The 23,966-nt window shown below is 59.9% G+C and overlaps 13 protein-coding genes across 13 annotated transcripts; 5 read left to right on the top strand and 8 right to left on the bottom strand.

Moving 5' to 3' along the window:
• Nucleotides 1-46: 46 nt before the first annotated feature.
• On the bottom strand, nt 47-2,266 carry MSY001_1617 (uncharacterized protein; the record flags this gene model as incomplete). The annotated part of the gene is made up of 1 exon (XM_018883426.1): nt 47-2,266. The coding sequence occupies one exon, from the start codon at nt 2,264-2,266 to the stop codon at nt 47-49; it is 2,220 nt and encodes a 739-aa protein (XP_018740187.1).
• A 139-nt stretch (nt 2,267-2,405) lies between these two features.
• MSY001_1616 (uncharacterized protein) lies at nt 2,406-5,112 on the top strand (the record flags this gene model as incomplete). Its single annotated transcript, XM_018883425.1, has 2 exons — nt 2,406-2,467; nt 2,502-5,112. 2 exons carry the CDS (start codon nt 2,406-2,408, stop codon nt 5,110-5,112), a joined length of 2,673 nt encoding a protein of 890 aa, XP_018740186.1.
• A 118-nt stretch (nt 5,113-5,230) lies between these two features.
• On the bottom strand, nt 5,231-5,632 carry MSY001_1615 (uncharacterized protein; the record flags this gene model as incomplete). Its single annotated transcript, XM_018883424.1, has 1 exon — nt 5,231-5,632. The coding sequence occupies one exon, from the start codon at nt 5,630-5,632 to the stop codon at nt 5,231-5,233; it is 402 nt and encodes a 133-aa protein (XP_018740185.1).
• A 189-nt stretch (nt 5,633-5,821) lies between these two features.
• Nucleotides 5,822-7,309, top strand: MSY001_1614 (uncharacterized protein; the record flags this gene model as incomplete). The annotated part of the gene is made up of 1 exon (XM_018883423.1): nt 5,822-7,309. One exon carries the CDS (start codon nt 5,822-5,824, stop codon nt 7,307-7,309), a length of 1,488 nt encoding a protein of 495 aa, XP_018740184.1.
• Nucleotides 7,310-7,358: 49 nt separating this feature from the next.
• Nucleotides 7,359-8,012, bottom strand: MSY001_1613 (uncharacterized protein; the record flags this gene model as incomplete). Its single annotated transcript, XM_018883422.1, has 2 exons — nt 7,359-7,407; nt 7,447-8,012. 2 exons carry the CDS (start codon nt 8,010-8,012, stop codon nt 7,359-7,361), a joined length of 615 nt encoding a protein of 204 aa, XP_018740183.1.
• Nucleotides 8,013-8,715: 703 nt separating this feature from the next.
• On the bottom strand, nt 8,716-9,426 carry MSY001_1612 (uncharacterized protein; the record flags this gene model as incomplete). The annotated part of the gene is made up of 3 exons (XM_018883421.1): nt 8,716-9,246; nt 9,291-9,355; nt 9,405-9,426. 3 exons carry the CDS (start codon nt 9,424-9,426, stop codon nt 8,716-8,718), a joined length of 618 nt encoding a protein of 205 aa, XP_018740182.1.
• Nucleotides 9,427-9,683: 257 nt separating this feature from the next.
• Nucleotides 9,684-11,403, bottom strand: MSY001_1611 (uncharacterized protein; the record flags this gene model as incomplete). Its single annotated transcript, XM_018883419.1, has 3 exons — nt 9,684-9,842; nt 9,876-11,342; nt 11,371-11,403. 3 exons carry the CDS (start codon nt 11,401-11,403, stop codon nt 9,684-9,686), a joined length of 1,659 nt encoding a protein of 552 aa, XP_018740181.1.
• Nucleotides 11,404-12,327: 924 nt separating this feature from the next.
• MSY001_1610 (uncharacterized protein) lies at nt 12,328-13,466 on the top strand (the record flags this gene model as incomplete). Its single annotated transcript, XM_018883418.1, is given in 2 exon segments — nt 12,328-13,424; nt 13,442-13,466. The coding sequence occupies 2 exon segments, from the start codon at nt 12,328-12,330 to the stop codon at nt 13,464-13,466; spliced, it is 1,122 nt and encodes a 373-aa protein (XP_018740180.1).
• A 491-nt stretch (nt 13,467-13,957) lies between these two features.
• MSY001_1609 (uncharacterized protein) lies at nt 13,958-14,637 on the top strand (the record flags this gene model as incomplete). Its single annotated transcript, XM_018883417.1, has 2 exons — nt 13,958-14,176; nt 14,200-14,637. 2 exons carry the CDS (start codon nt 13,958-13,960, stop codon nt 14,635-14,637), a joined length of 657 nt encoding a protein of 218 aa, XP_018740179.1.
• A 2,922-nt stretch (nt 14,638-17,559) lies between these two features.
• MSY001_1608 (uncharacterized protein) lies at nt 17,560-18,511 on the bottom strand (the record flags this gene model as incomplete). Its single annotated transcript, XM_018883416.1, has 2 exons — nt 17,560-18,443; nt 18,475-18,511. 2 exons carry the CDS (start codon nt 18,509-18,511, stop codon nt 17,560-17,562), a joined length of 921 nt encoding a protein of 306 aa, XP_018740178.1.
• A 119-nt stretch (nt 18,512-18,630) lies between these two features.
• Nucleotides 18,631-19,077, top strand: MSY001_1607 (uncharacterized protein; the record flags this gene model as incomplete). Its single annotated transcript, XM_018883415.1, has 2 exons — nt 18,631-18,942; nt 18,970-19,077. The coding sequence occupies 2 exons, from the start codon at nt 18,631-18,633 to the stop codon at nt 19,075-19,077; spliced, it is 420 nt and encodes a 139-aa protein (XP_018740177.1).
• A 97-nt stretch (nt 19,078-19,174) lies between these two features.
• Nucleotides 19,175-21,134, bottom strand: MSY001_1606 (uncharacterized protein; the record flags this gene model as incomplete). The annotated part of the gene is made up of 3 exons (XM_018883414.1): nt 19,175-19,355; nt 20,535-21,046; nt 21,099-21,134. 3 exons carry the CDS (start codon nt 21,132-21,134, stop codon nt 19,175-19,177), a joined length of 729 nt encoding a protein of 242 aa, XP_018740176.1.
• A 262-nt stretch (nt 21,135-21,396) lies between these two features.
• MSY001_1605 (uncharacterized protein) lies at nt 21,397-23,799 on the bottom strand (the record flags this gene model as incomplete). The annotated part of the gene is made up of 1 exon (XM_018883413.1): nt 21,397-23,799. One exon carries the CDS (start codon nt 23,797-23,799, stop codon nt 21,397-21,399), a length of 2,403 nt encoding a protein of 800 aa, XP_018740175.1.
• Nucleotides 23,800-23,966: the final 167 nt, after the last annotated feature.

The raw sequence follows: 23,966 nt of genomic DNA, 5'->3' as shown, positions 1-23,966 counted from the left end.
CTCTGATCTATGTAGTAACATGCAACATGGGCTACGAGCGACCCTGTTACGCAACTACTTCCTCCTTCTCCTCGAGTACCTCCTCGACCCACTCCTGCACCTCCTCCGTGCTTTCCTTTTCGAGCTGCGAGGCGCTCGAGACGATCGCCGAATCGATGCCAAGCTCCTTCCTCGCGGCTCGGAGCTTTTCGCGGCCGTGACTGCGCCACGCCTTCCAGTCATCGAGCATGCGCTTGTACTCCTCCTTGTGAGCCAGGGCCTGGCTCATTTCTGCCTCCTGGTCTTCCTGATCAAAGATCTTCGAGTACTCCTTCAGGTTCTTGCGCACCTTCTTCATCTGGTCCTTGCTCAGGAGAGTCTTGGGCCGAGGACGCCACAGAATCTGCTTGAACTGCTCCATCACATTCTTCTGCAGCTCATTGCCCCTAAAGTCCCAGATCACATACCCATGTTCCATAGAGTGACGCCAGAAGCTCGAAGAGGTGGTGACGTAGCGGCCACTCGGGTCCCACTCGACGTCCGTAATGCTGTAGTGCTCGCCACTGCCGATCAGCTTCACCTCCTCGATCATCTCGCTCGAGCTGTTCTGGCGCGCGTCGCTGTTGAAGTCCACATCGTACCATTCCAGATCAAACTTCGACGACGAGCCCAGGGTAACAGCGAGCAGGTGGCGGCCTCGTGGCGACCAGAAGAGGGTGTTGCAAGTCTTATTGTCGAACGACTTAAGCAGACGGAAGTCGCCGCGCGGATGCAGGTGGAAGAAGTGCAGCTGCGTCTTAAGAGCAATGGTCGGTGCCACCACACCCAGGTTCGGGTCGTTGCTCGAGATAACCGCAAAGTGGCTGCCCTGGGGCTCCCACGCAAAGGCTACCACAGGGTCCTTAAGCTCGACCACCTCGACGGGGAAGTCCTTCTCGCGCATGCGGAACAGTTCAAAGTTGCAGAACACTGTCTTTTTGGTCTTCGTCTGCCGGTCCACCTTGACACACAGATAGTCGCCTTGCGGGTGCCAGTGCAGCTTGCAGTCGGCGACGTTGAAGAGGTTCTTCGAGCGCAGAATCTCCCGGCTAGGGACACTCATGACCGTGACACGAGCAGGCTGATTCTGCACCTCAGGCTGCCAGTACACCAGCATATTGTCCCGGGGCTTCTTGAAGCCCTTTGGCAGGTTCGGGTTCTTGCCGTCCTTCCACAGCTCCAATGCCTCCTTGTCTTTGTCACCCAAGGGACACCACTCAAAGTCCACAACGCCTTCCACCTTGATACTCTTCTGGTCCAACAGGCCCATGGAGGGCAGTCCGTACACGCTGATGAACTTGCCCGGCGTCACTTTTGCACAATACTTGCTGTCGCCACTCCACTTGAGGTAGGGCCAGCTGAAGCCCTTCACAGCGACACCGTTCGGGCCCGCCGAATCCTCTTGCACAATCGGGAATGTGCGCAGCAGATGACCGGTGCGGACCTCCCAGACAGCCACCCTGTTGCCCTCGTCCTCAGGTGCGAAGAACTGAGGACCCTGCGGCGCATTCTCAGGCACCTGGATAGGCTCCGGCGACCAGGTTACCATGTATTTCTCATCCGGACTAAAGTCAACGAGGCGCACACCCGGATGGGGGTATCGCATGATGCGCTCCCACGTCGGGCCACCCCATAGGGCGATACCCTGCAGGTGGAAGGTAGTGAGATAGGTACCGAGCGGCGACCACTGCACATAGGACTCGGTCCAGCGGGTCCGCTTGTGCGCCTCGAGCGGCTGCGCCGTCCGGCTATGCCACATGACCTGCACGTCGTCGCGCGCACACATGACGAGTTGGTCGCGGCCGGCCTCGTCCATGAGCCACGAGCGCAAGTGCCCGCGCTGCTCGAATGGCTCTTCCTTGGGGTCTTGGTACGTCTCGTCCATATTCGCCAGACGCTCAACGTCAGTGAACCGGCTCACCACGAAGCGGTGCTTCTTATCGAAGGCATAGCCGTTCATGGTGCGAATGGCATGCGTCGCCTCATCCGCGTCTTGCAGTTCAATCACGACATAGCCCTTACTTTCGCCATTGTCGGCATACAGCATGTGAATCGATGCCAAGTCCAACTCGATGTTAGCGTATGTGCGGAAGCGCTTCTGGATGGCCTCAAGCAAACGCTGTTCCTTCGCCTCTGTGATCACAGGAACGCCATTGATAACAATCACGTTCTCAAGGCCCTCATCCAGAGGTACGGCGTACTTCGCCTCGATGTCCGAGTAGTCGATGTCGTCCATCGCCGGCTCCATCGTGCCGATGGGTTCACCACAGCGGGCTTTTTCTTCTGGCACCTCGAAAAGGTCACGTGGACATGCTTAGCCAAGCGAGGCCAAAAAAGTTCAGGATGACACACCGTGGCGCTCTTGTCGACGATTGCCCCCCAAAGCCATGGGGAAGCACGAAAAGAAGGCGGGCAAAGGCCGTCTTGACAAGTTCTACTGGCTTGCCAAGTAAGTATGCTGCATATCTCACACATTCGCGCAGGGAACAAGGGTACCGCTCGCGTGCTGCCTTCAAGCTTGTGCAACTGAACAAAAAATACAAGTTTCTTGAGAATGCACGCTGCTGTATCGATCTATGTGCTGCTCCAGGTGGTTGGCTCCAGGTAGCAAGTAAGCATATGCCCCCAGGAAGTCTTATTGTGGGTGTAGATCTCGTCGCTATCAAGCCCATTCCCCGCTGCATCACCTTCGCCGAAGATATCAACTCGTTCAAATGTCGTGACCAGCTCCGCGAGACCCTCAAAGATTGGCGTGCCGATATTGTACTCCACGACGGTGCCCCTAATGTCGGTACAGCGTGGGTGCAGGATGCCTACACACAATCTGAACTTACCTTGCAGGCCCTCAAGCTCGCCGTGGAGTTCCTGAGTCCCGGCGGCACGTTTGTGACCAAGGTATTCCGCTCGAAGGACTACAACAACCTCATGTGGGTATTCAATCAGCTCTTCCACCACGTCGAAGCGACTAAACCGCCGTCCTCGCGTAATGTCTCCGCCGAGATTTTCGTTGTATGCCAAAACTTCCGAAACCTCTCGCGTATCGATCCCAAATTCTTAGATCCCCGCCATGTTTTCAAGGAACTCGATTCGGATCCTGTGCAGGGCACAAGCTCGCACAATCTCCTTGAAAACGTCGTTAACCCAGAAAAGCAGCGCCGCAAGCGTGAGGGATACGAAGACGGCAACTATACCCTGTATAAAGCCATTGGCGCCGACAAGTATATACGCGCCATGGACCCGATTGCCGTACTGGGTACATACAACCGCATTACCTTCGATACAGAAGAAGACAAGGCCCTTCTCAAGCACGCAGCTACATCGGAGGACGTGGTAGCCAATTGTGAGGACCTCAAGGTACTTGGCCGTCGCGACTTTTCTGTGCTCATCAAGTGGCGCAAGGCCGTGCGTGACTCACTAGAGCTAGACCAGCCCAAGGGAAAAGACACAGAAGATGCACAGACAACTGTGGAAATGGAACCCTTGAATGAGGAGGAGGCCATCGATGAAGAGCTTTCGCGCCTTAACGAAGAGGCCCAGAAGCGGGCTCGTAAGGAGCGTAGAAAACGTAACGAGGCTCGTGCCAAGGCCCTCCAGAAGCTTCAGCTCAACATGACGACAGCCATGGATATTGGCGAGGATTGGCGTGACGAGGCTCTCCATGGTGAAGATATGTTCTCACTGGATGCTATCGAAGGGCGACATGCTCCGCGCCATGCACGTGCGGCGGAGCTCTTGGATGCAAATGATGCGCTCGAGGACGAAGACATGGAGGGCGAGGCCCTTAATGCTGAAGAAGACGAGCATGAGGACGAGGACGACAGAGAGACTCGTCTGCGTGAACTCGAATCCAACGTGGATGCTATGTATGAGCAATACAAGGACCACTTGGAGCGCAAGGATGCCAAGTTCCGTGCGAAAGAGGCGCGCCGCAACTCATCCAAGTACGAAGAATGGGACGGCATTTCGCAGAAGCAGGAGGATGAGGACGAAGACAGCGACGAAGGGCCTGTCGCGCGTGGATACGACGCAATGAACAAACGCAAATTTCATGAAGAGACATACGACTCCGATGACGCCGAGGACGACGATGACGAGCGTGAAGAGTTGGAGTCTACCGCAAACGTCCCGCCGGTCAAGTCACGACAAACCAAGAAGGCTCCCGCGGAGTCGGCCCTTCTTACGAACCTGGAGCCATCCGGAGCAGCTGCCCAACGCCAGAGCGCAGCCTCGGCGGTGTGGTTCGACAATCCAATCTTTAAGGATATGGTGCCTCTTGAGGACTTTCTTCCTGAGACGGAGGCTGCGAAGGATTCGACTCCTCCACTCGAAGCGGAGGACAGTGACGAGGAAGAGAGCTCTGCCCAGGAGGAAGATGTCGAGACTTACGGTGACGACATTGAGCTTGTGCCTTCGACCACGAATGAAGACATTCCAGACGGTGAATGGGACGTGCACGATGAAGATGTTGACGCTACCAAGCAAGCGCGCATCAAGCAACATGGTCTGCACACAGCCGAAGCTGTCTCTCTGGCCCATGCGCTTGTGAACCGCCAGCTGACCAAGACAGACCTAGTGAACCAAGGGTTTAATCGTCACAGCTTCAATGACAAAGCGGGTCTACCTGAATGGTTCTTGGAGGACGAAAACAAGCACTACCGGACCAACCTCCCTGTGACCAAGGAGGCTGTCGATGCTCTGCGTGCACGCCAGCGCGCGCTTGATGCTCGTCCTATAAAGAAGATCGCTGAAGCCAAGGCTCGCAAGAAGCATCGTGCTGCCCTACGCCTTGAAAAAGCGCAAAAGAAGGCTGAGGCGATCAACGAGAACACCGACCTGTCGGAGAGGGAGAAGGCCGAGAATATCAGCAAGATCTTGGCTCGAAGTGGCAAGAAAACTGAAAAGAAGGCACCCCAGCTCGTTGTTGCCCGTGGCCCCAACCGCGGTATCAAGGGTCGTCCGAAGGGCACTAAAGGTCGCTATAAGATGGTGGATGCACGTATGAAGAAAGAGCTCCGCGCGCAAAAGCGCCGTGACAAGCGGGATGGCAAGAAACGCAGCTCAGGGCATAAACGCCAGATCCCTAAGGGCTACTAAATCATGGCCTTAGATCGCTAGATAGCGCCTGTTTGTGGCAAGCAGCACATTTTTGATCACGGAACTACAATGATTCTATCACAATAGCATCGTGACTTGGGGGAGCGACGGAGAAAATTTACTCTTCGTCAGCCTCCTCCTCTTCCTCCTGGTCGTACGAAACGTTGAAGAACTTGATCTCGAAACCGGGCTTCGAGGTAGCCACCACACGGAGCCAGTCACGGAGCTCAGCGCGCTTCAGGAACTTCTTCGTCAGGTACTTGAGGTAGCGCTTCGAGAAGGGGATAGTGGTCTTCACCCAAATCTTGCCCTCACCCTCACGGGTAATCTGCACGGCATCGCCAAGCTGGCCGGGCTTGCCGTCGACCTTGATGCGGTCGTGCAGGAACTTCTCGAAAGCGTCAGCGTCCAGGACCTGGTCGTTGGCCGGGCCACTGAAGTCAATGAAGAAGCTGTGGCCCTTGGCAGCAGCCTTGGACGCACCAGCGCCAACAACCTTGTTTGTCTTGGTGACAGCCATGTTCAATGTAATGCAAGCAGCCTACTGGTTTGGATCAGCAAAGCGTAAGAAGAGAGTAAATGCGCACGCAGAACTGCATAATGGGCACCCATGTCAACACGTGACTAACCACGTGGCCTCACATGGCACTAGCCCTGGTCCCTCCTCGTCTGTGGCCTGAAAAAAGCTCGCTGTGCATCGTGGCAGGTCATGGCTGACAACGCCGACTTTATGATCAAGCCAGACAACTCTGGCCAGAGTCTGCGCTTCTCTGAATGGCCACTACTTCTAAAGGACTATGACAAGCTTCTTGTGCGCAGCAGTCACTTCACTCCGATTCCCCACGGTTGCTCGCCGCTCAAGCGCGATATTGCATCGTATGTGAGTAGCGGCGTCATCAACCTGGACAAACCTTCGAACCCGTCTTCGCACGAAGTTGTTGCTTGGATGCGCCGCATTCTACGTGTCGAGAAGACTGGTCACTCGGGTACTCTGGACCCGAAGGTAACGGGCTGTCTGATCGTCTGCATTGACCGGGCAACTCGTCTGGTCAAGTCGCAACAGGGCGCTGGTAAGGAGTATGTGGCTGTGCTGCGCCTGCATGACAAGCTGGAGGACCCTAGCAAGCTCCCACGCGTTCTCGAGACGCTCACTGGTGCTCTCTTCCAGCGCCCCCCGCTGATTTCGGCTGTGAAGCGTCAGCTGCGTATCCGCACAATTTACGAATCCAAGCTCATTGAATTTGACAATGACCGACATCTCGCTGTCTTCTGGGTAAGCTGTGAAGCTGGTACATACATCCGTACGCTGTGCGTGCATTTGGGTCTTCTGCTAGGCGTTGGCGGTCACATGCAGGAGCTTCGTCGTGTTCGCAGCGGTGCTATGAGCGAAAACGATGACATCGTGACCATGCATGATGTGCTTGATGCCCAATGGCTCTATGACAACCAGCGTGACGAGTCGTACCTTCGTCAGGTCATTCGTCCTCTGGAAAGCCTCCTTGTGGGCTACAAGCGTATTGTTGTCAAGGATAGTGCGGTGAATGCTGTCTGCTACGGTGCCAAATTGATGATCCCAGGTCTTTTGCGCTTTGAGTCGAACATTGAGCTGAATGATGAGGTTGTCCTTATCACCACCAAGGGTGAGGCCATTGCGATTGGCATTGCCCAGATGACCACGGTGGACCTGTCGACCTGCGACCACGGCATTGTGGCGAAAGTCAAGCGCTGCATCATGGAGCGTGACACGTACCCGCGCCGCTGGGGTCTTGGTCCCAAGGCACTGGAGAAAAAGAAACTGGTGAAGGAAGGCAAGCTCGATAAGCATGGCCACGAGATTGAGGGTGTGACGCCCGAAAAATGGTCGAAGGAATATGTTGACTACTCCAAGTCAGAGGCGGAGGCTGGCGCGGATACATCCATGGCGGACGTGTCTATGGCCGCTACAGAGACTGCCAACGAGGACGAGGATGTCGATGAGGATGATGACGACGAGGATGAAGAGGGTCCCAAGGAGTCCCAGAAGAAGCGCAAGGCTGAGGGCGACGACCACAGCGCCGAAGACGAGGAAGAACGCAAGCGCCGTAAAAAGGAGAAGAAGGAAGCGAAGAAGGCGAAGGAAGCGGCTGCGGAGGCGGGCGAGAAGAAAGAGAAGAAGGAAAAGAAGGAGAAGAAGGAGAAGAAGAAGAAGAGCGAGTAGATTCGGCTCCTACTTCTTGCATTCCGTAATTTGTAATTCTACGCCTGTGCTATAACGAGTCCTTACCTACACGGTACAGTGACAAGTCTGTATCAGGCCTGTTGCGTTAGATGCATCACATAGGTCAGGGAACGTACTCAAGCTGTCCATTCACGGGGTTGCGACGCGCACTGAAGAAGGTATACGCCAGGATGACGTCTTTGACGTCGCGTGTCTCTTTGTCTTCCAACATGTCCTTGTCGAGGAAGAAGAACACAGGCAAATCAACTTCTTCACCGGCACGAATGCGCTGTTCTTCAAAGCAGAAGCACTCGATTTTGTTAAAGTAGGGGGCAATACGGTCAGGAATCACATTGTAAGTGGCAATGCCGATAATATCATGCTGGGACTTATTATGGGCCTTGAAGAATGTCAAAGCTGTTTCACCAGGAAGTACATAGATCTCGCGTTGCTCCGGCACAAACGTCCAAGGGATCTCATCCGATGTACTTGCGTTGAAGGACACACGGACACGCTGCGTCGCTTTGGTATCATTGAGCGGGTCCTTGTAGGAAGGAACCAGGCGAGATGGTTCCGAGAAGCGTGATGGATCAGTCATGGGCGTACCGCTATACCCCGTTGCTGAGCAAAAGGCACGGTACAGTGGTACAGCTGCATAGCTTAGTCCGAGTGCGGAGATCAGCTGTCCTGTCAGTTGCGTCATCTCGTACCACGGCTGCTGCATACATGGCTGCACTTTGATTACGCTTGCGTTTTTCCTTCATGTCTTTCTCGATCTGGGCCAGTTTTTGCTTGTGCAGCGCTTGCCATTCTTGCTTCGAGATGCAGCGATGCTGCTGCAGCGGCTGCGCAACACTTGGTGAAAATGCATGCCAAACGCGCGGACGTGCCGGGGCCCTATGCGAAAATGAACAGAGAAGCGGTGTGGCGATTCGACGTGTCAGGCACGCCCGACCTATACTTGACGCCATAGACCAATACGAGATCGTAGCGATCGCGTGGGTACTGGCCGTGCACGTTGTACGGACCTAGTGGAGCTCGACCACGTGATCTATATTGGAGCCATGGCAGACAGGCCGGTCGCTCTCCAACACGGCCTCTTTGACATATCCATGCAAGACACATGATTTTTGTGTCGTTCTAGATTGACATCGCTAATTCAAATATAGGAGAATAGAGGCTAGCCTCCCAGGGATAAAGCAAGGGACTGCCATTCGCTTGTTTATGCCAAAGGCACTACAAGGCGGCGGATGTACGTAGACGCAACGCAGTCCATGGCCGACCCATGAGGATATACACAGGGCGACCTGAGCAGGATTCGCCCTCCTGTTCGGTAGCCTCCATGCGCCCGAGTACAAGCGGCGAGCGGACGACGTACTCAAGCCTGCTTGGTACCCATACAAATTTTAACGGTTGGACTTGGCCACACGCTCGAGCTCGTCCTTCTTCTTGATGGCGAACGAGTTCGACGAACCCTTGGCGGCGTTGATGAGCTCATCAGCAAGGCACTCGGCAATGCTCTTCACGTTACGGAAAGCCGACTCGCGCGTACCAGTGGTGAGGAGCGCAATCGACTGGTTCACGCGACGCAGAGGCGACACATCGACGGCCTGGCGACGGACAGTACCCTGCGAACCGATACGGGTCGAGTCCTCACGGGGACCAGTGTTGATGATGGCGTCCACCAGGATCTGAATAGGGTTGGCATCGGTAAGGAGGTGGATGATCTCAAAGGCGTGCGCGACAATGCGGACAGCCATGAGCTTCTTACCGTTGTTGCGGCCGTGGAACATAAGAGCGTTGACAAGACGCTCGACAATGGGCATCTGGGCCTTGCGGAACTGCTTGGTGGCGTAGCGGCCAGCAGTGTGAGGGGCGTACACCGCGTTGCGGAGCGAGATGTAGTCGGTGAGGGAGATGTCCTTCACTTCGACGTCCTGAGCGCTGTATCGTGTTAGCACCAACTTTACACTTGCAATACGTACTCCCACTTGCCAAAAAGACGAACTGAGCCGACCTCGGGGGCAGCGACAGCAGCAATGTTCTCTGTTGAGCGTTAGCTTTCTGTTCTCGGCGATCCCCTCTGAATACATACTAGGAAGTCCAACCTTAGCCATATTGATAAATTAGGAACTGAGCACAGAAAGTGGTACAAGGAACAATACAGTGTAGATTTCTGTAAGCTCCTGATCGAATAACTGAGCTGGTGGGTAGCCAGTCAGTCCAAGACTTGAGGTAGTGATGTGCGTTGGAAGACACAGATGGGATCCGGGCTCGTAGAGGGCCTCGCAGACGCTCTCCACGAACCACGTGACATCCTGCAAAACTACGTAGATCTCACGTGATACCAAAGACGTCTCTATACTACACGTGGCTACACACTCGCCGTGAGATCTAGCACCACGAGGGCCTTGTCCGCTAGGGCGACGGCCAGCTGCTGGGTCGAGCCACGTGGCTCTTCCGAGGAGCGCGCGTGCCACACAAGATCCATCACCGGACCTCCTCCGACGTACTCATAGACGGGCTCTCCGTCCTGGATGGTTAGTTCGACATAGAAATCACGTACTGAGATGCGCGTAACGAGAACTCGATGGTCAATACCACCCGTCGCCAAGTAGCGCGCACATGGACTAAAGCACAGGGCATAGACACTGCGCTCGTGCTTGTCGATAACATGGATACAATCTCCCGTGTCCACATTCCAGAGGCGAGCAGTGTGGTCGAAGCTAGCCGAGGCTAGCATGTGCGGTTGATCGGGATGAGTCGAACCCGGACCCGTTGGGCTCCAGGCAAGCGCATACACTTCTTCCTTGTGTCCTTGAAGCAGGCGTGCAGGCGCTCTGTTCTCGGACGGGGCCTTGTCGAGGGTGCACGTTGCCACACCAGGCACATCCACGGCCCATACATGCACCACCCCGTCATCCGATGCCGATGCAATAAGGGACTGGGACGGGTCGAAGCGGATCGAATTCACCTCGTCCGTGTGACGCACCAAGGACTTGAGGGGCTTGGGCTCGCCGACCTTGCAGATCTGCACGCTGTTGTCTGCTGAGCAAGTGGCAAAGACGGCATCAGCCACGCTCGGGTTCGGATGCGCCACTTGGCTGTCAATGTCGCCGGTGAGCCACTGCACGTCCAGAACATTATCCGAATGCAGGCTAAACTGTTGCCGTGTGCGCCCACTGCTCACGTCCCAAACAATGGCAGTCCCATCGGCGCTGCCAGTAAGAAGCATATTGCCCTTGCGGTTCCAGCGCACGGCAAAAATGGCCCCCTGGTGCATAGACATGACGAGATGCAGGTCGCCCTGAGGCGTCCAGAGCCGCAGGATACCATCGTACGATCCCGAGGCCAAAAGCGTGCCGTCGGGATTCCAGGCCACAGTAGATACATTTTTGGCTTGTGTAGGAGGCAGATGCTTGCAAACCGCGGGTTCCTCGCCTGACGAGGAGAGATCCCAAATGCGCACTGTCGCATCCCCTGCGCCACTTGCCAGCAAGTTGGGGACGGTGGGGTTCCAGGCCAAAGCAAACACTTCAGCCCCATGCCCAGTGAGCACAGTTGCATTCGGGTCCTCAGAGCGCGGCACATCTGGAACTGGTAAGCGTTTTTGTGTGCCCTTGGGGCCACTTACGCGATGCACCTGCACACCCTTTTTTGCCTTGCTTTTGGACGACTGCGTGTGGGCACTCGACTCGCGGTCGTCGGACAGGTCCATGTCGTCAGGATCCGACTTTGCACGCTTCTCTGACGTGTCCACGTCCCAGCCTGCGTGCCGCTTCGAGCCGACGTCGTCGTTTGGGGACTCCGTCGGCGCTGTCGCTGCTGCCGAAGGCAAGGAGGCGGGGGGCTCCGGCACGCGCTGAGGTGCTGGCTGAGCGGGTGCCGGGCCTGTTTCCATGGTCTGTGAAGATACATCTTTCTGCTGCTGGCTCTTTTCAGGAACTGGCGGCGGCGGCGTGAGGCGCACATGCGCCTTTGCGGTGTCTGCCGTGACCAGAGCCTCGGGGGCGAAAACCGTCGCTGTCTCACCCTAGGGAGTCAGTAGCGACAAAACACACCTTTTCTACTTCGCGCTCCGCGCTTACATACATGAGCCCCCGCTGCAGATAATGCAGCAGCTGGCCCGGTTGTACGATCGGCTCGCGTGCCGCCGGCAAGTCATCTAAACGTGCTTCGTATCGAAAAGCAAAGCATGTATGGAGGAAACCGGATTCTTTCAGATAGTGGTAAATAAGGAGATTCACTTCAGAGGCAGAAAATCGCGTGGTATCCCCCGACATGGTGACGCCTACTATGGCGACTGGACGTCCAAGGCGATGCCAGACGGTGGGCTGGGCGACGAGACGTGATATACATAAATCCCAGACACCCCTGGGTCGGGGGCCCTGCGGGTGCGACGGTGAAGTGCCGTGCCTGGGCGACGATGGTTATTTAGCCGCAGCTACATCTGTCACAACCTTTCTAAGACAGGATGGAAACATGCCGGCCTGCGTTACAGCCTAGCGACTCGAATCTCGTGATACCAACGATTTGATGGATAGTCTCGCGCGACCTGCGTGATGAGCAAGCATTCTGCCGTGGCACCTATAAAACTCTCATTGGGCAGGTTGGAATCAGGGCGACCTTATTCACCCTTGGCGTTGGGCAGTGCACGCGCTCCGGATTTGGGCTAGGCAGGGGAACGAGCCAGGGTGGAGGCATCGGGTCGAATAATATGCGCAAACTCGTCTCGAAAGTTAATTTCTCGCGTGCACCCTTCGTGGGCGTTCGAACGAGTCGGGAAAGCACCGAACGTTTTAAATAGTGTAAACAGACGTGACTCCGGTCTCTTTATGCATCGAGATCGAGACCAAGTCTACGCAGTACACAACTATGTCAACAAAGAGCCGGCGGTGGTGAAGACTGCGCCGGTCGAGTCGAATACGGAGGTGAAAGTTGACAGCCCGAACTTGAGCGAGCCGCGCAACTTTTTCGATCGTCTGGAGCATTTTACGTGGGCGTGGTTCACGCTTCCCATGGCTACAGGTGGTCTTGCGCTCCTTCTGAACTCTGGCACGCAGCCCCATTCCTTTGATGGCCTCAACACGATCGGCAAGGTTGTATACATTTTTGACCTGGTCGTGTTTGTGACGCTGTGTTCGTGCATCACCTACCGCTTCGTGCGCTGGCCGCAGACGTTCCGCGAGTCGCTTACGCACCCTACGGAGTCTCTGTTCTTGGGCCCGCTGTTCTTGTCGATGGCCACGATCATTTCGTGTATGGGCCGGTACGGTGAGCCGGCGACGGGTCCGTGGCTCATATGGGTTCTGCGTATCCTGTTCTGGATGTATGTGGCAGTTACATTTATTTTGGCCGTGTTCCAGTACGTGGTGCTGTTCACGTCGCCGAAGCTCAAGTTGATTGATATGACGCCTGCGTGGGACTTGCCGATCTTCCCCTTCATGCTTAGCGGTACCATTGCATCCGTCACAGGTGGCATGCAGCCACCGGAGCACGCCGTGCCCATTCTCGTTGCTGGTATTACCGCGCAGGGTCTTGGCTTCACCATTGCCACGCTCATGTCCGTGCTGTATGTCCGGCGCATGATCGAGTTTGGTCTGCCTCCGCCTGCTGCGCGCCCCGCCATGTTTATTGCGGTGGGCCCGCCGAGCTTCACGGCACTTGCTCTGTTTGGTATGGCCAATAACTTCCCGCGGGACTACATTAACTACTTCAGCTACTACCTGCCCTTCGGCTTCAGCGGCCCTGGCGAGGCATTCAGCAACGAGCAGCAGCAACTGATTGGCGTCCAGATCACCGTGACGCTGGCGATCTGGGTAGCCGTATTCATCTGGAGCATGGGCGTCTGGTTCTTCTGCGTCGCGCTCATTTCTACGCTCATGGTCGCGCGCCAGCTCAAGTTCAAGCTCAACTGGTGGGCATTTGTTTTCCCGAACACAGGTCTCACCATTGCCACGATCACGCTTGCAAAGGCCTTCCGCAGCGAGGGTTTCAAGTGGGTCGGCAGCATCATGAGCATCTTGATTGTCGCTACGTGGCTCTTTATCTTTGTTATGCACGTGCGTGCCATTTTCATGAAGCAGATCCTCTGGCCGGGCAAGGACGAGGACGTGTATGTGCAGCACGAAGACTACAAGGGTCGTCGGCGGGATAGAATACAGCAGCGTCGCCTCTCACGCAACATGTCTTCGGATTTGGATCCCGAGTGGCATGCATCCACACATAGAATCATCGGTTAATTGCATATTTCCAAGTGTGTCGCAGCGGCGAGGGTGCCTTCTGCTCTCATGGCGCCAAGTGGGACGCAGGCCGTGCGCGAGCGCGTGGCTAGCGTCTACGCGCAGGCCGTAGCGCTACCGCCTGGAACGCGCGTGCTGCTCGCGCTGCTCTGTGTATGCACCGCAGCGCTCGCCGCCGTGCGTGTGGGCCACGCACCCCTCGTGCAGGACGCGCCGGCCCTCGTGCTCGTGGTCGGCGCGAGCTGGTGCTTTCCATGGTGCGTGTGCCGGACTCACACAGGGTGCTCATTACGTCGGCGTTTGCGACCTCGACGTGGATTGAGGTGCGTGCCGTGCTCTGACCCAGTTCGTGCTCTTTGTCGTTCTTGTGCCCGCTGCGGCGCCGTTCCTCGAGGCGCAGTGGGGCATGCAGGAGCTGCTGCTGTTCAGCACTGCGGTCATCGTATCTTCGAACGCCGTGACGTGGTTTCTCGGCCTCGCGCTGGGACTCATTCTGCGCAGCGACCAGCTCCTGTTCGCCACGCACTGGGAGGGCCTGCATACCCTGCTCACCGGCTTCCTCGTGGCGTACGCGCAGCTCGTGCCGGAAGCGACGCTTCCGCCCATCCCGTGGCTCCGCGCGCGCGTACGTACTGCCTGCTTACCCAGGACCTGCCGATGCTCGCTGTGGGCGTGGCCAATGTGCCGTGCTTCTTCGGGATCCTCCCGCGATTCCTTCCGATCCAGATTGCATGGATTACGTCGTGGATCTACCTGCGCTTCTACCAGGCACACGCGGATGGGCCACGCGGCGACCCTTCGGACGAGTTTGCGTTCGTCTTGTGGTTCCCGCCGCTCGTGCGCCCTGTGCTCGCGCCCGTCTTCAATGCACTGCACCGCGTAGCCTACGCCGCGCACCTTGTGCCACGGAGCCCCGGGTACATGGACCTGGAGCTCAGCCTTGCGCAGTCGCAGCGCAGCGGCGCCCGCGAAGAGGCTGAGCGCCGCCGCGCCATGGCGCTCGCCGCCCTTGACGCACGCGTCGCGCCCGCAGCGGCGCCGCCCGCAGCGGCGTCGCCCACAGCCGCATCGCCCGCATCTGAGTGAAGCCTACCCTGCTCCTATAGTACATCTAGGCGGAAGGGGCCGAGGTATCCATGCGCGGGGCCTTTTCGAGCCGCCCCGCTACCAGCTCCCGCACGAGCGCCAGCAGCGCGCGGCGGAACGTGCGCTGCCGTAGCCAGGGCGCGGTCGCATCCACAGGGTGGCCGGCGCTCGAGGCGCGCACGTTCCTGTCGAGGAGAGCAAGCGCCGTCGTGCGTGTGTCGTCGTCCGAGGCCCCGCTTGTGCGGTGGCGCAGCCAGTGGCTCGCACGCCGCAGCATGCGCCGCATCGTATAGTCGGGCACCATGCCACGCTCGAGGCACGTAGCGTAAAACTGCTGCGCTGCAACATACGCATGCCGATGCATGAGCAGCTGGTAGTGCTGCGCCACACTCGCGAGGTGCGTCACATCAATGTCGTCGCGCAGAGCCGTAGGAAGAGGGGTATGTGGATGGCGCCTGCCGCATCGCGCCGCCGCGGTCGCCACCGTGTCTTGCAGGTGCGCATCCGGCACCAGACCGTTCTTTTGCATGTGCCGGATCTCGCGCGTCGCCATCGGCCAGTCGCCCAGGTCCATGCTCGTGCGTATCAAACACGTATACATGGCCAGCGTCGGCGCCAGGCCCCACCCCCGCGTCGCATGCACCACCCACGACGCCTCGCGCGCCCGGCCGCCCTGGCACAGCACCTGCACCAGGGCCTCCACATGAGGCACTTGGAGGGCCACACCCTGCTCGAGCAGGCGACGGAACACGTGCTGCGCGCCGTCGACGTCGCCAAGCGCGGCGAGCAGCCGCAGGCGCTCGGCGTAGGCGGTGCCGGTAGGCGCAGGCAGCTCTGAGCTGGGTGGCGCGTCGGTTGCGATGGACGGCGTCGCCGCGGGCGTCTCGGGCTGCAGCGGCGTGTCGCGCACCCAGTCGTGCAGGGCACCGCCGGGGTGGCGCTCGCCAGCCGCGCGCCGCTGACGGTCGCTCGCTAGCAGCGCACGCTGCACGCGGTCCTCAAAGCCGAGAGAGGCCAGCTCGTGCTGCAGCTGGTCAATGCGCCTCGCGACGCACGGCGCCTGTGCATGCGGCTGGAGCGGCTCCGCGAGCTGCGCACAAAAGCGGCTCATTTCGCCGCGGTGCGCATCGACGCACTGCACAATGAGGCGTGCCAAGGCTCGCCGGATACGCCCATTGTACCGCAGGCCATGCGCGAGCGCGTCGCGCAGCGCGGCCTCGGCGAGCGGGACGGACCATAGCGCGCCGGCACACTCGAGCACGGCGGCTGTCAGCAGCGACGTGCGGGGCACGCACGGCACCAGGTGCGCTACGCGCTCGGACGGCGGCATGCCGAGCGACGCACCCGTCACCGTCTGCACGAATGCCACGGCTGCGGGCGGCTCGCCGGCGCGCCGCAGCGCTTGCACCACGCCGACCGCGGCGTGCTCCACGGCGGCGAGCAGCTCGCAGCGCGCGCTTTGGGGGCGCCGCTCATTCGGGAGCACCGTGGACGAAGCGTGGGGCTGTGCCGCGTGCAGTGTTGCCTCGAAGAACGCGAGCGCAGGCGCCACGAGTCCGCGGCGTCCGCACCAGGTCGCAGCGAGCGCCAACGTCGCGGCGTGCGGCTCGATGGGCGGGAGGACCTCGGCTGCCGCTGCCCACGTCTGCGGCACGTCGTCTGGGCTGGGGAGTGCCTCGCTCCCACGCACCTGCGCGAGCTGCAGCACGGCCGGCACGTACCGCGCCGCGCCACTCGCGAGCATCGCGGGCAGCAGCGCCACAAGCAGGTCGGCTGGCGACCCCTGCGCCCAATTCGCGCGCTCCTGCGCTACGAGGGGCGCGAGAGGCGCATACGCAGCGACTAGGTCGAGCCATAGCGCCGTCGGCACGGCATGCCCCGCCGCCTGCATGTGGGAGAGCGCGGCTTGGAGCGCAGGCGCATCGTCCTGGGCAGCGCAGTGCGCCACATGCGCCAGGTGCGCGGCTGCCGGCACAGGCCCCGCAGACGACAGGTCCTGCCAGCATGCGCGCACGTCCGCGCCGTGCCCGAGGGCCGCTGACGCGAGGAGTCGCGCATGGCGCAGCGGCGTATCGACTGTGTGTGGGTGGTGCTTGTGCGCGAGGCGCTCCATCTGCAGAACGCCCAGCGCGTCGTTCCGCCGGCCAAGCCGCGCGGCCATGCGGTGGAAGTGGACGAGGGGTATAGACCCGACGTGGAGCTGGGCATACGTCAGGAGCTTGCGCGCGAGGACCATGGCCTCTTCGGATCCGATCGATACGAGGCTCTCGGCGGCGAGTCCAAGGAGGGCGAGCGCCGTATCGCGTGGTGCCGGCGACGGCCCGCTCGCGCACATGTCGCCAGGTGGCCGGCGGTGGAAGGGCGCCAGGGTGCTCGTGTAGGCAAGCGCGAGCGCATCCTGGACCTGCGCGAGCGCGCGCGGCTCGTGGGGGTGCTGCAGCACCTGCACAAGCGCATCGCGGATCGTGCGTGACTGCGCCGCGTACATGTCTGTGTTGGGAATCGAGAGGTGCTGTGCATGCGTGAGAGTATCAGGCTCGACGGCCGGGTCGTAGACGAGGCGCCACGCATCTGCGCGCAGCGGCGCCATAGCCGGCCGCGAGTGCCAGAAGCGGAGCAAGAGTGGGGTATACGGGCGGAACGGGAGGTCGGCGCCTGGGACGACGGCCCACGGCGCTGGGCCGAGGCGTCCGCTGCGCAGTGGCCTCGCGCGCCACGCCCAGGCTAGGAGCCGTGGCGCGCGCGGTACACCGTACGGCGGTGGTATAGGAGGTGTGCGCCCTCGCATGGGCGGGCAGCTGAAAGGCAAGGCGGCGCAGGAGGCCGTCCCACGTATCGCTCCAGCGCACCGACGCCGATGGCTGCCGCTTCGGAAGAAGCGGCGCGACAGGGACAGGAGCTTAGTCAGCAGGACTGTCGACGCTATGGCACGGGGGTCGAAGTGCCCCGCAGGCGGCGCTTGGCAAAGACGCCCTGGGCGAGGCGCACGACACTGGGCTTGGTCGTGCGTGTGCGGCGCATCGGTGCGACGGTGCCGTTGCGGCGGCGCATCGGGCGCGCCTCGTCGGTTTCCGTGCCGACGCTCGCGGCCACGTGCGTCTCGAGCTCACCGGCGTACACGCGCGCCCCGGTCATGGGGCGTGTGAGTGTGCGGCCGCGGCTAGGGCGCGAGAGCTCCATGGCATCCCAGCGCGCCGCATCGGGGCGGCGCTTGCCTTCCAGCTTGTCCTGCGCCCACATGCGCTCGAGGTACTGCTGGGCCTTTTGCATGAGCTCGGTGCGCGCGGCTTCGCCGCGGTAGCGCACAAGCTTGGCCATGTTCTTCCGCGTAAGTGGGTGGAAGCGCGCGTCGGACTCGATGGGAACCGGTGCCTGCCTCTGGAGGAGCGCCTGCAGGGCGTCCCATCCAATGTTCTTTTGGGCGCGGTGGAGCATCGTATACGCCTCGCGCGCGACGGTGCGTGCCGTCATGTCCAGCTTTACATCTGTTGGGTTGTCCACGAGCTCCAGCACCGCGCGCGGCGCATGGTCGCCCTTGCGGTGGCCCATTAGGTGCACGCGCGTGTACCCGCCGGGCCGCTCCGCGTAGCGTGCGGCCATCTCAGCAAGGCGCGGCAAGCTGGTGCCTGTGTTGAATAGGAACGACTGTGCGCTCGAGAGCGCGGTCGGCGTGCCGCGCTTGCCAAGCGTAATCATCTTCTCGGCGAGGCGCGACGCCTCCTTGGCCTTGGCGACGGTCGTGACAATCCGCTCATGCTCCAGCAGGGACGTGACGAGGTTCCGCAGCAGGTGGTTCCTGTGCGACGCTGTGATGTCAGAGGTGCTGCGTATACGCACTGGAGCGGCCGAGCTTCCTGAACGCCAGCCCCTTCATGGCTCGTCGCTGTCGCTGTGCAGCGGCGGCGTCTCGTGGCCTTTCTTCGTTGTGGACTCGGCCGAACCGGGGCCGACTCGCGGCGCTCGCCGCCACGGCGACGGACCTTGCTCCCTACCATGCTGACTGCTGCTACGTCCATGTTCCCGCGCGCTCTGCGTGCCTCGCCGATGCTTGCCCGTGCTGCCCCGGTGATGCGCGTGCCCCTTGCTCGCATGCCCGCGGCCGCGCCCGTGCTGGTGCGCGGCTACGCCAGTGCGGGCGGCCCCTCGCTGGAGGAGATCAAGGCGCGTATCAACGAGGTGCTCAAGTCGTTTGAGAAGGTCGATGCGGCGAAGCTCACCCCCACTGCGTCGTTCATGGGCGACCTGGGCCTGGACAGCCTGGACTCTGTCGAGGTCGTGATGGCCATCGAGGAGGAGTTCAACATCGTGCGTATTTTGCCCTCACATGTCCAGGAGATTCCCGATGCCGACGCCGACGCCATCACGACGGTGCAGCAGGCCGTGGACTACATTGCCAACACCCCCGATGGTGTGTGTCGGAACGCTGACGCAGCCCTCTAAGAGCACGTGGCCTATAGCTTGGTAGTCCCTGTCGTACCTGGGCCTGTGATGCAGGCTCTACCCGCCTACTGGATGTGCCCCACCTGTGGGCGTTGTCCTATGCGTCCTTCGCATCATCGCGACCCCAGTCAATGGCCTGGATCGCGTTCTCCAAATAGCTTACAGAGCTCTCCGGCGATCCGCTGTAGCTGAACCCCCGGAACTTTTCTTGCACACTGCTCGAGAGCGGCTCGTCCTTGTCGCCTCGCTCAGGCTTTTGGATGGCCACACCTTTCGAGCTGTCGGCGCCCTCCTTCGACCGCGCCTCGGTGGCGTCGGCGCCCTCCTCGTCGGAGATGGCAAAGTCGGCCATCTCGCGAATGTTCGCACTCGTAAACTCGGGGTCAAAGTTCGACACACTGTCGTTCGACTCCACGAGCGGCTTGAACACGGGCGCAATCTGCTTCTGTGCCAGGGCGTGCCAGTCCATGTCATGGAAGAACACGTGCTCCTTCAGGTCCTGCGCATCGTGCTGCGCGCCGAGCCGGTGCTTCGGGTTGCGGTTCAGCAGTCCCTTGACAAACTGCTTGCCTTCATCGCTGATCGCGCCGCGGGGGAACTTGATTTTGCCGAAGCAGATATTTCGGTACATCTGCTGCGTGTCTTCCGCGTAGAAGGGCGACCAACCACAGCACATCTCGAATAGGAGCACGCCCAGGGACCAAAAGTCGACGAGCTTGCTGTAGCCCATCTCGTCGAGCAGAATCTCCGGCGCAAGGTATTCGGTCGTACCGCAAAACGTGTTCGTGAGCTCACCCGCCCCGAGATCGGCCTTGCTCAGACCAAAGTCACACAGCGCCACATGCCCGGTGGCGTCGAGCAAAATGTTCTCGGGCTTCAGGTCGCGGTACACAATATCGTACTTGTGCAGGTGCTCGAGCGCGAGAATCAGCTCGGCAATGTAGAACTTGGAGCGCGCCTCGGTGAAGCGTCCCTCGCGCTGCAGGTGCCAAAAGAGCTCGCCCCCCGACTTGTAGTCGGTCACAAAGAACAGCTCCGTCTCGGACTGGAAGCTAAACTTGAGGCCCACGAGGAACGGACAGTCAAGACTCTTTTCCAGGATCTTGCGCTCACCCATGGTATGCGTCACCTCCTTCTTCATGGCAATCTCTCGCTTGCTTAGAACCTTCATGGCATAGATACGCTGCGTATCCTTCTTTCGCACTTGGAAGACGCGCCCAAATGTGCCACGGCCGATCAGCTTCAGAAATTCAAAGTCGCGCGCCGTCAGCTTGCGGGGCGGCAGGCGCTCGTATGAGATCTGCACATGGATCTCGCCACATGCGACAGTCTCCTCTTCCGGCCCCTCATTGCGCGCGTACAGTGGGTACCACCGTTTCACCGTCGAGCGGTGGATCAGCCGCGGCTGGATATCCCGCATGCCAATCAGCTGCTCACAATCGGCGACACGGTCGTACACGCTGATCTGCACGCTCTGATGCTCCGTCGTGACATCGAACGTCACGGCATTGTTCCACACGGGGCATGCGCCATGGCTCGCATTCTCTTCATCGTAGCCGATATACTCGTTCTTGTCAAACTGCACCACGACGTAGGGCCGCGAGTGCTCCGGGGACGACACACCCAGCCCGCGCGCCTCGATGACCTGCACACGCAGGTACCCCTTGGCCGTGCCCGTCTGCCGCGTCGCCTCCTTCACTTCCGGCCGCGTCTTGGCCGGGGGCAATTCAATCATAAATTCGGGCGCATTGCGCGACGCCATCGGCGCCATATTGGCAATGTCGGTCGACATGCGCCCCTGTGCATAGCCTGGCGTGAACAACACACTTGGCGAGCTCGCGCGGTCCACCGCGCGGTCCCCGCCAATAATGCCCATCGCATTGCTGCGACCACTCGAGTTCGCATTGCGCTCCTGTAGCAGGTCGAATGGATTCTGCTCCATCGACGCTGGGCGCGCCTTGGGCGTCGTCTGTCGGTCAGCACTGTTACTCAGGCACAGGCCATGCCCACGCGCTACGCACCTCGCCATCCTGCGGAGGCGTAAAAGACGCCTTCATGGTGCCTGTAGGAGAAGACGTGCCAAGGCGCGATTGACCCTGGGCCTGCCGCCGCGAGAGTGGTGGTTGATGACGAACTGGACGCCAGCCTTGGCGCCGCACTACGCGTGGTCCTATATTTGCCTACTCAGTGCCCTATTCGTGGGCTGTGCCACACGTCATTGGGCCAAAAAAGTCTGTGCAGCGGATTTATGTCGGTGCCTGCTTGTCGCGCGCACTGCCCGACCGGACACGAACATATTACCTCCGACGTCGACTCCGTCTATGCGGCCGCTGCCGAGGGCAGAAAAGCCTCGGCATGCTTCCATAGCGCGTGCGCGCCCTGTTCGAACGCCGTCAGTGAAGCGGTCGGCGGCAGCGTCGCGCGTTCCGCCAGATGCCGCACAAACGCATGCGCTTGTTCCAGCACGCGGAGCGGCACGCTGTCGCGCTTGAGCAGCGAGAAGACAAGTTCGGCCGCTTCCTGTGCCTGCGCATCGCCGTGCAGAGCATACAGGCCACGAGCCGCACCCAACACATGGGCCGCCGACGCATCTCCGTAGCGCTGGAGGTATTCTGTCTGTAGCACCGCCACAGGCGCCACGAGCACTGGCATATCCTTCTGCAGCGAGGCCAGGGCCTTGGCGGCCACCTCGGGCATAGAGCCGGCTGCTTCTGCCACTTGGCGGAACCGGATCAACTGGACATGCAGCTCGGGATGTGCCGCGTCCAGGCGGTACGCCAGCGAGAGGGCCCGCAGCGCCAGCAGCCACTTGTTCTGGCGGATCGCCACCTCAAAGGTGCATAGCCACGTCTGGATATCTTGAGGAGCGAACAGCTGAAGCTTGCGCAAAAAGTGGTGCGCCACATCCAGTGGCGTGTCGGTCGCCAGCAACGCCTCACCCTTTGGATCCATATCCGGCGGCGGCGTGTTCTCGTCCAGCTCGCTGGGCACTTCCACCTTGGCCGGCACGGGCTTCTCGCGGTGAGGATCGTCATGCAGCTTCACATACAGCGCGACCGCACCCTTGGCGGCACGCACATAGTCGCGCGTCGCAAAGACATGATCTTCAAAACGAATGGTCCTCACATACGCCCGCAGCGTCATTTTGCGCAGGCAGTATGAATGAAAGTCCAGCTGGTCATCGTAGATGTCTTGCACCGTCTTGTCCACCTGGTGGAAGCGCTTGAGCGCTAGCGCATACTCGCCACGGCGCTCATGCGCCTCGGCCGCCTCAACGAGGAAACCGATCGCCTGCATTTCGACCAGGTCGGCCACGGGGTCAGGCACATCCGGCCGCGTGAAGAGCTTCAGCACACGCGACGCTTCCTCGACCTGGTTTACTCGCAGCAGGTACTTGGCCGCTTTAGTGTTCAGGTAGCGATCCTGCCCATCTAGGTGGCGCGCAGCCTGCATCGCATCCGCCGCGGCCTTGTAGGCGCCCGCCCTCTTCAGCACACGAGCATGCGTCATGTACAGCTCGGGCATGGTAGGTGTGTGTTTCAGCATCGACTCCACATACGTCAGGGCCAGGGCGGGGCGGCCCGTGTAGGAGTAGTGATGCGCAAGATAGTACATGGCAAACAGGTACGATGAAGGCGGCTCGTTCGCTGCCTCTGCTTGGTGGGGGTCCCAGCGCAGGCGGAATGCTTCAACCAGCTCCTCAATCACTGCCTGTTTGCCTGGCTGCTGGTATAGGGATTTCATGTCCGAAAAGAGCGACGGCACATTTTTCACAAGCGCGCGCTCCAGGTAGTCCCGCGCCTGTTCGGTAAAAGCATCGCCTTGCGCGATGTGCAGGGCCATGCGTCGCATCGCTGTCGACTTGGGATAAGAATGCTGCAGCTCCAGCAGCTTTACAAGACGCGCGTCCTCTGTCTCTGCGGCCAGGTCCAGGTAGTTGGCAATGAAATGCTTGTTTTCGGGGTTGCGCTCGAGCAACTTGCGCCATGCATCTACTGCCTCCTGCGTGCGGCCCGCCATACAGAGCGCAAGAGCCTTGAGCTGCTCAGCCGCCGGCACATCCACAATGTGCGCCTTTTGTTCCTCGAGAAGCTGGAGCAGCTGGTCGGCCTCGCCCATCTGCTCCAGCAGGCTGGCATGGTAAAGTACGACTTCATTGAACTCGTAATTGTGTTTGGGAATGTCCCGGCTCACATCCTCGTACGCTGCCAGGACACGAACGGCCTGCGCCTGGCTGTCAGCCAGGTCATGTGCAACGGCCAGCGCAACCCAGTTCATGCGCAGGTGCGGCTGCGTACGCAGTATAACGAGGCGAGCATCAATGAGCGGCGCATAGTTGCGCAGCTGCAGCTGCATGAACCCCGACTCTCGCACCAAGTTCAGGTTGCCGCCCTCGATGCGAAGCGCCTGGGCGTAGCACTTGAGCGACTCTTCATAGTTCCGGTCCATGCGGTACACAATACCGAGAGCATGCCAGCAGATAAAACTGGTCAGGTCATGGCGGACACCCAGTTTGGCCAGCTTCAGACCCTCGTCGCGTTGCTGCAGAGTGAAGAGCACCAGACCCTTAATGGCGAGCGTCTCACCGTGCTCTGGCACCTTGCTGAGAATGGCATCCGCTGTTTTTAGAGCAGGCTTGTACTTCCTATTCTCATACTCCTGGATCAGTCGGGCGAAAAGCACCCGTTCTCGTGGCGAGAGCTGCACCTTCTTTGGCGGCATCACGTCGACCCCGAAGACGCCAGCCGACGCACTGTCACTCTTACATCACGTGATCCAAGGACCATGCACAGACGTCTTCTGGTCGGCATGGAGGATACAAAGCGTTGTTGCTATGACGTTTCACCAGGTGTACTATTGTTTGATACTGTGCTTCAGCGCATGGCCGT

The sequence above is a fragment of the Malassezia sympodialis genome, genomic scaffold, assembly GCF_000349305.1.
Source record: "Malassezia sympodialis ATCC 42132 genomic scaffold, msy_sf_7, whole genome shotgun sequence".
NCBI lineage: Eukaryota > Fungi > Basidiomycota > Malasseziomycetes > Malasseziales > Malasseziaceae > Malassezia > Malassezia sympodialis.
Note: the sequence above shows the minus strand (reverse complement) of the source record. Positions and strands in the feature narration are given on the sequence as shown.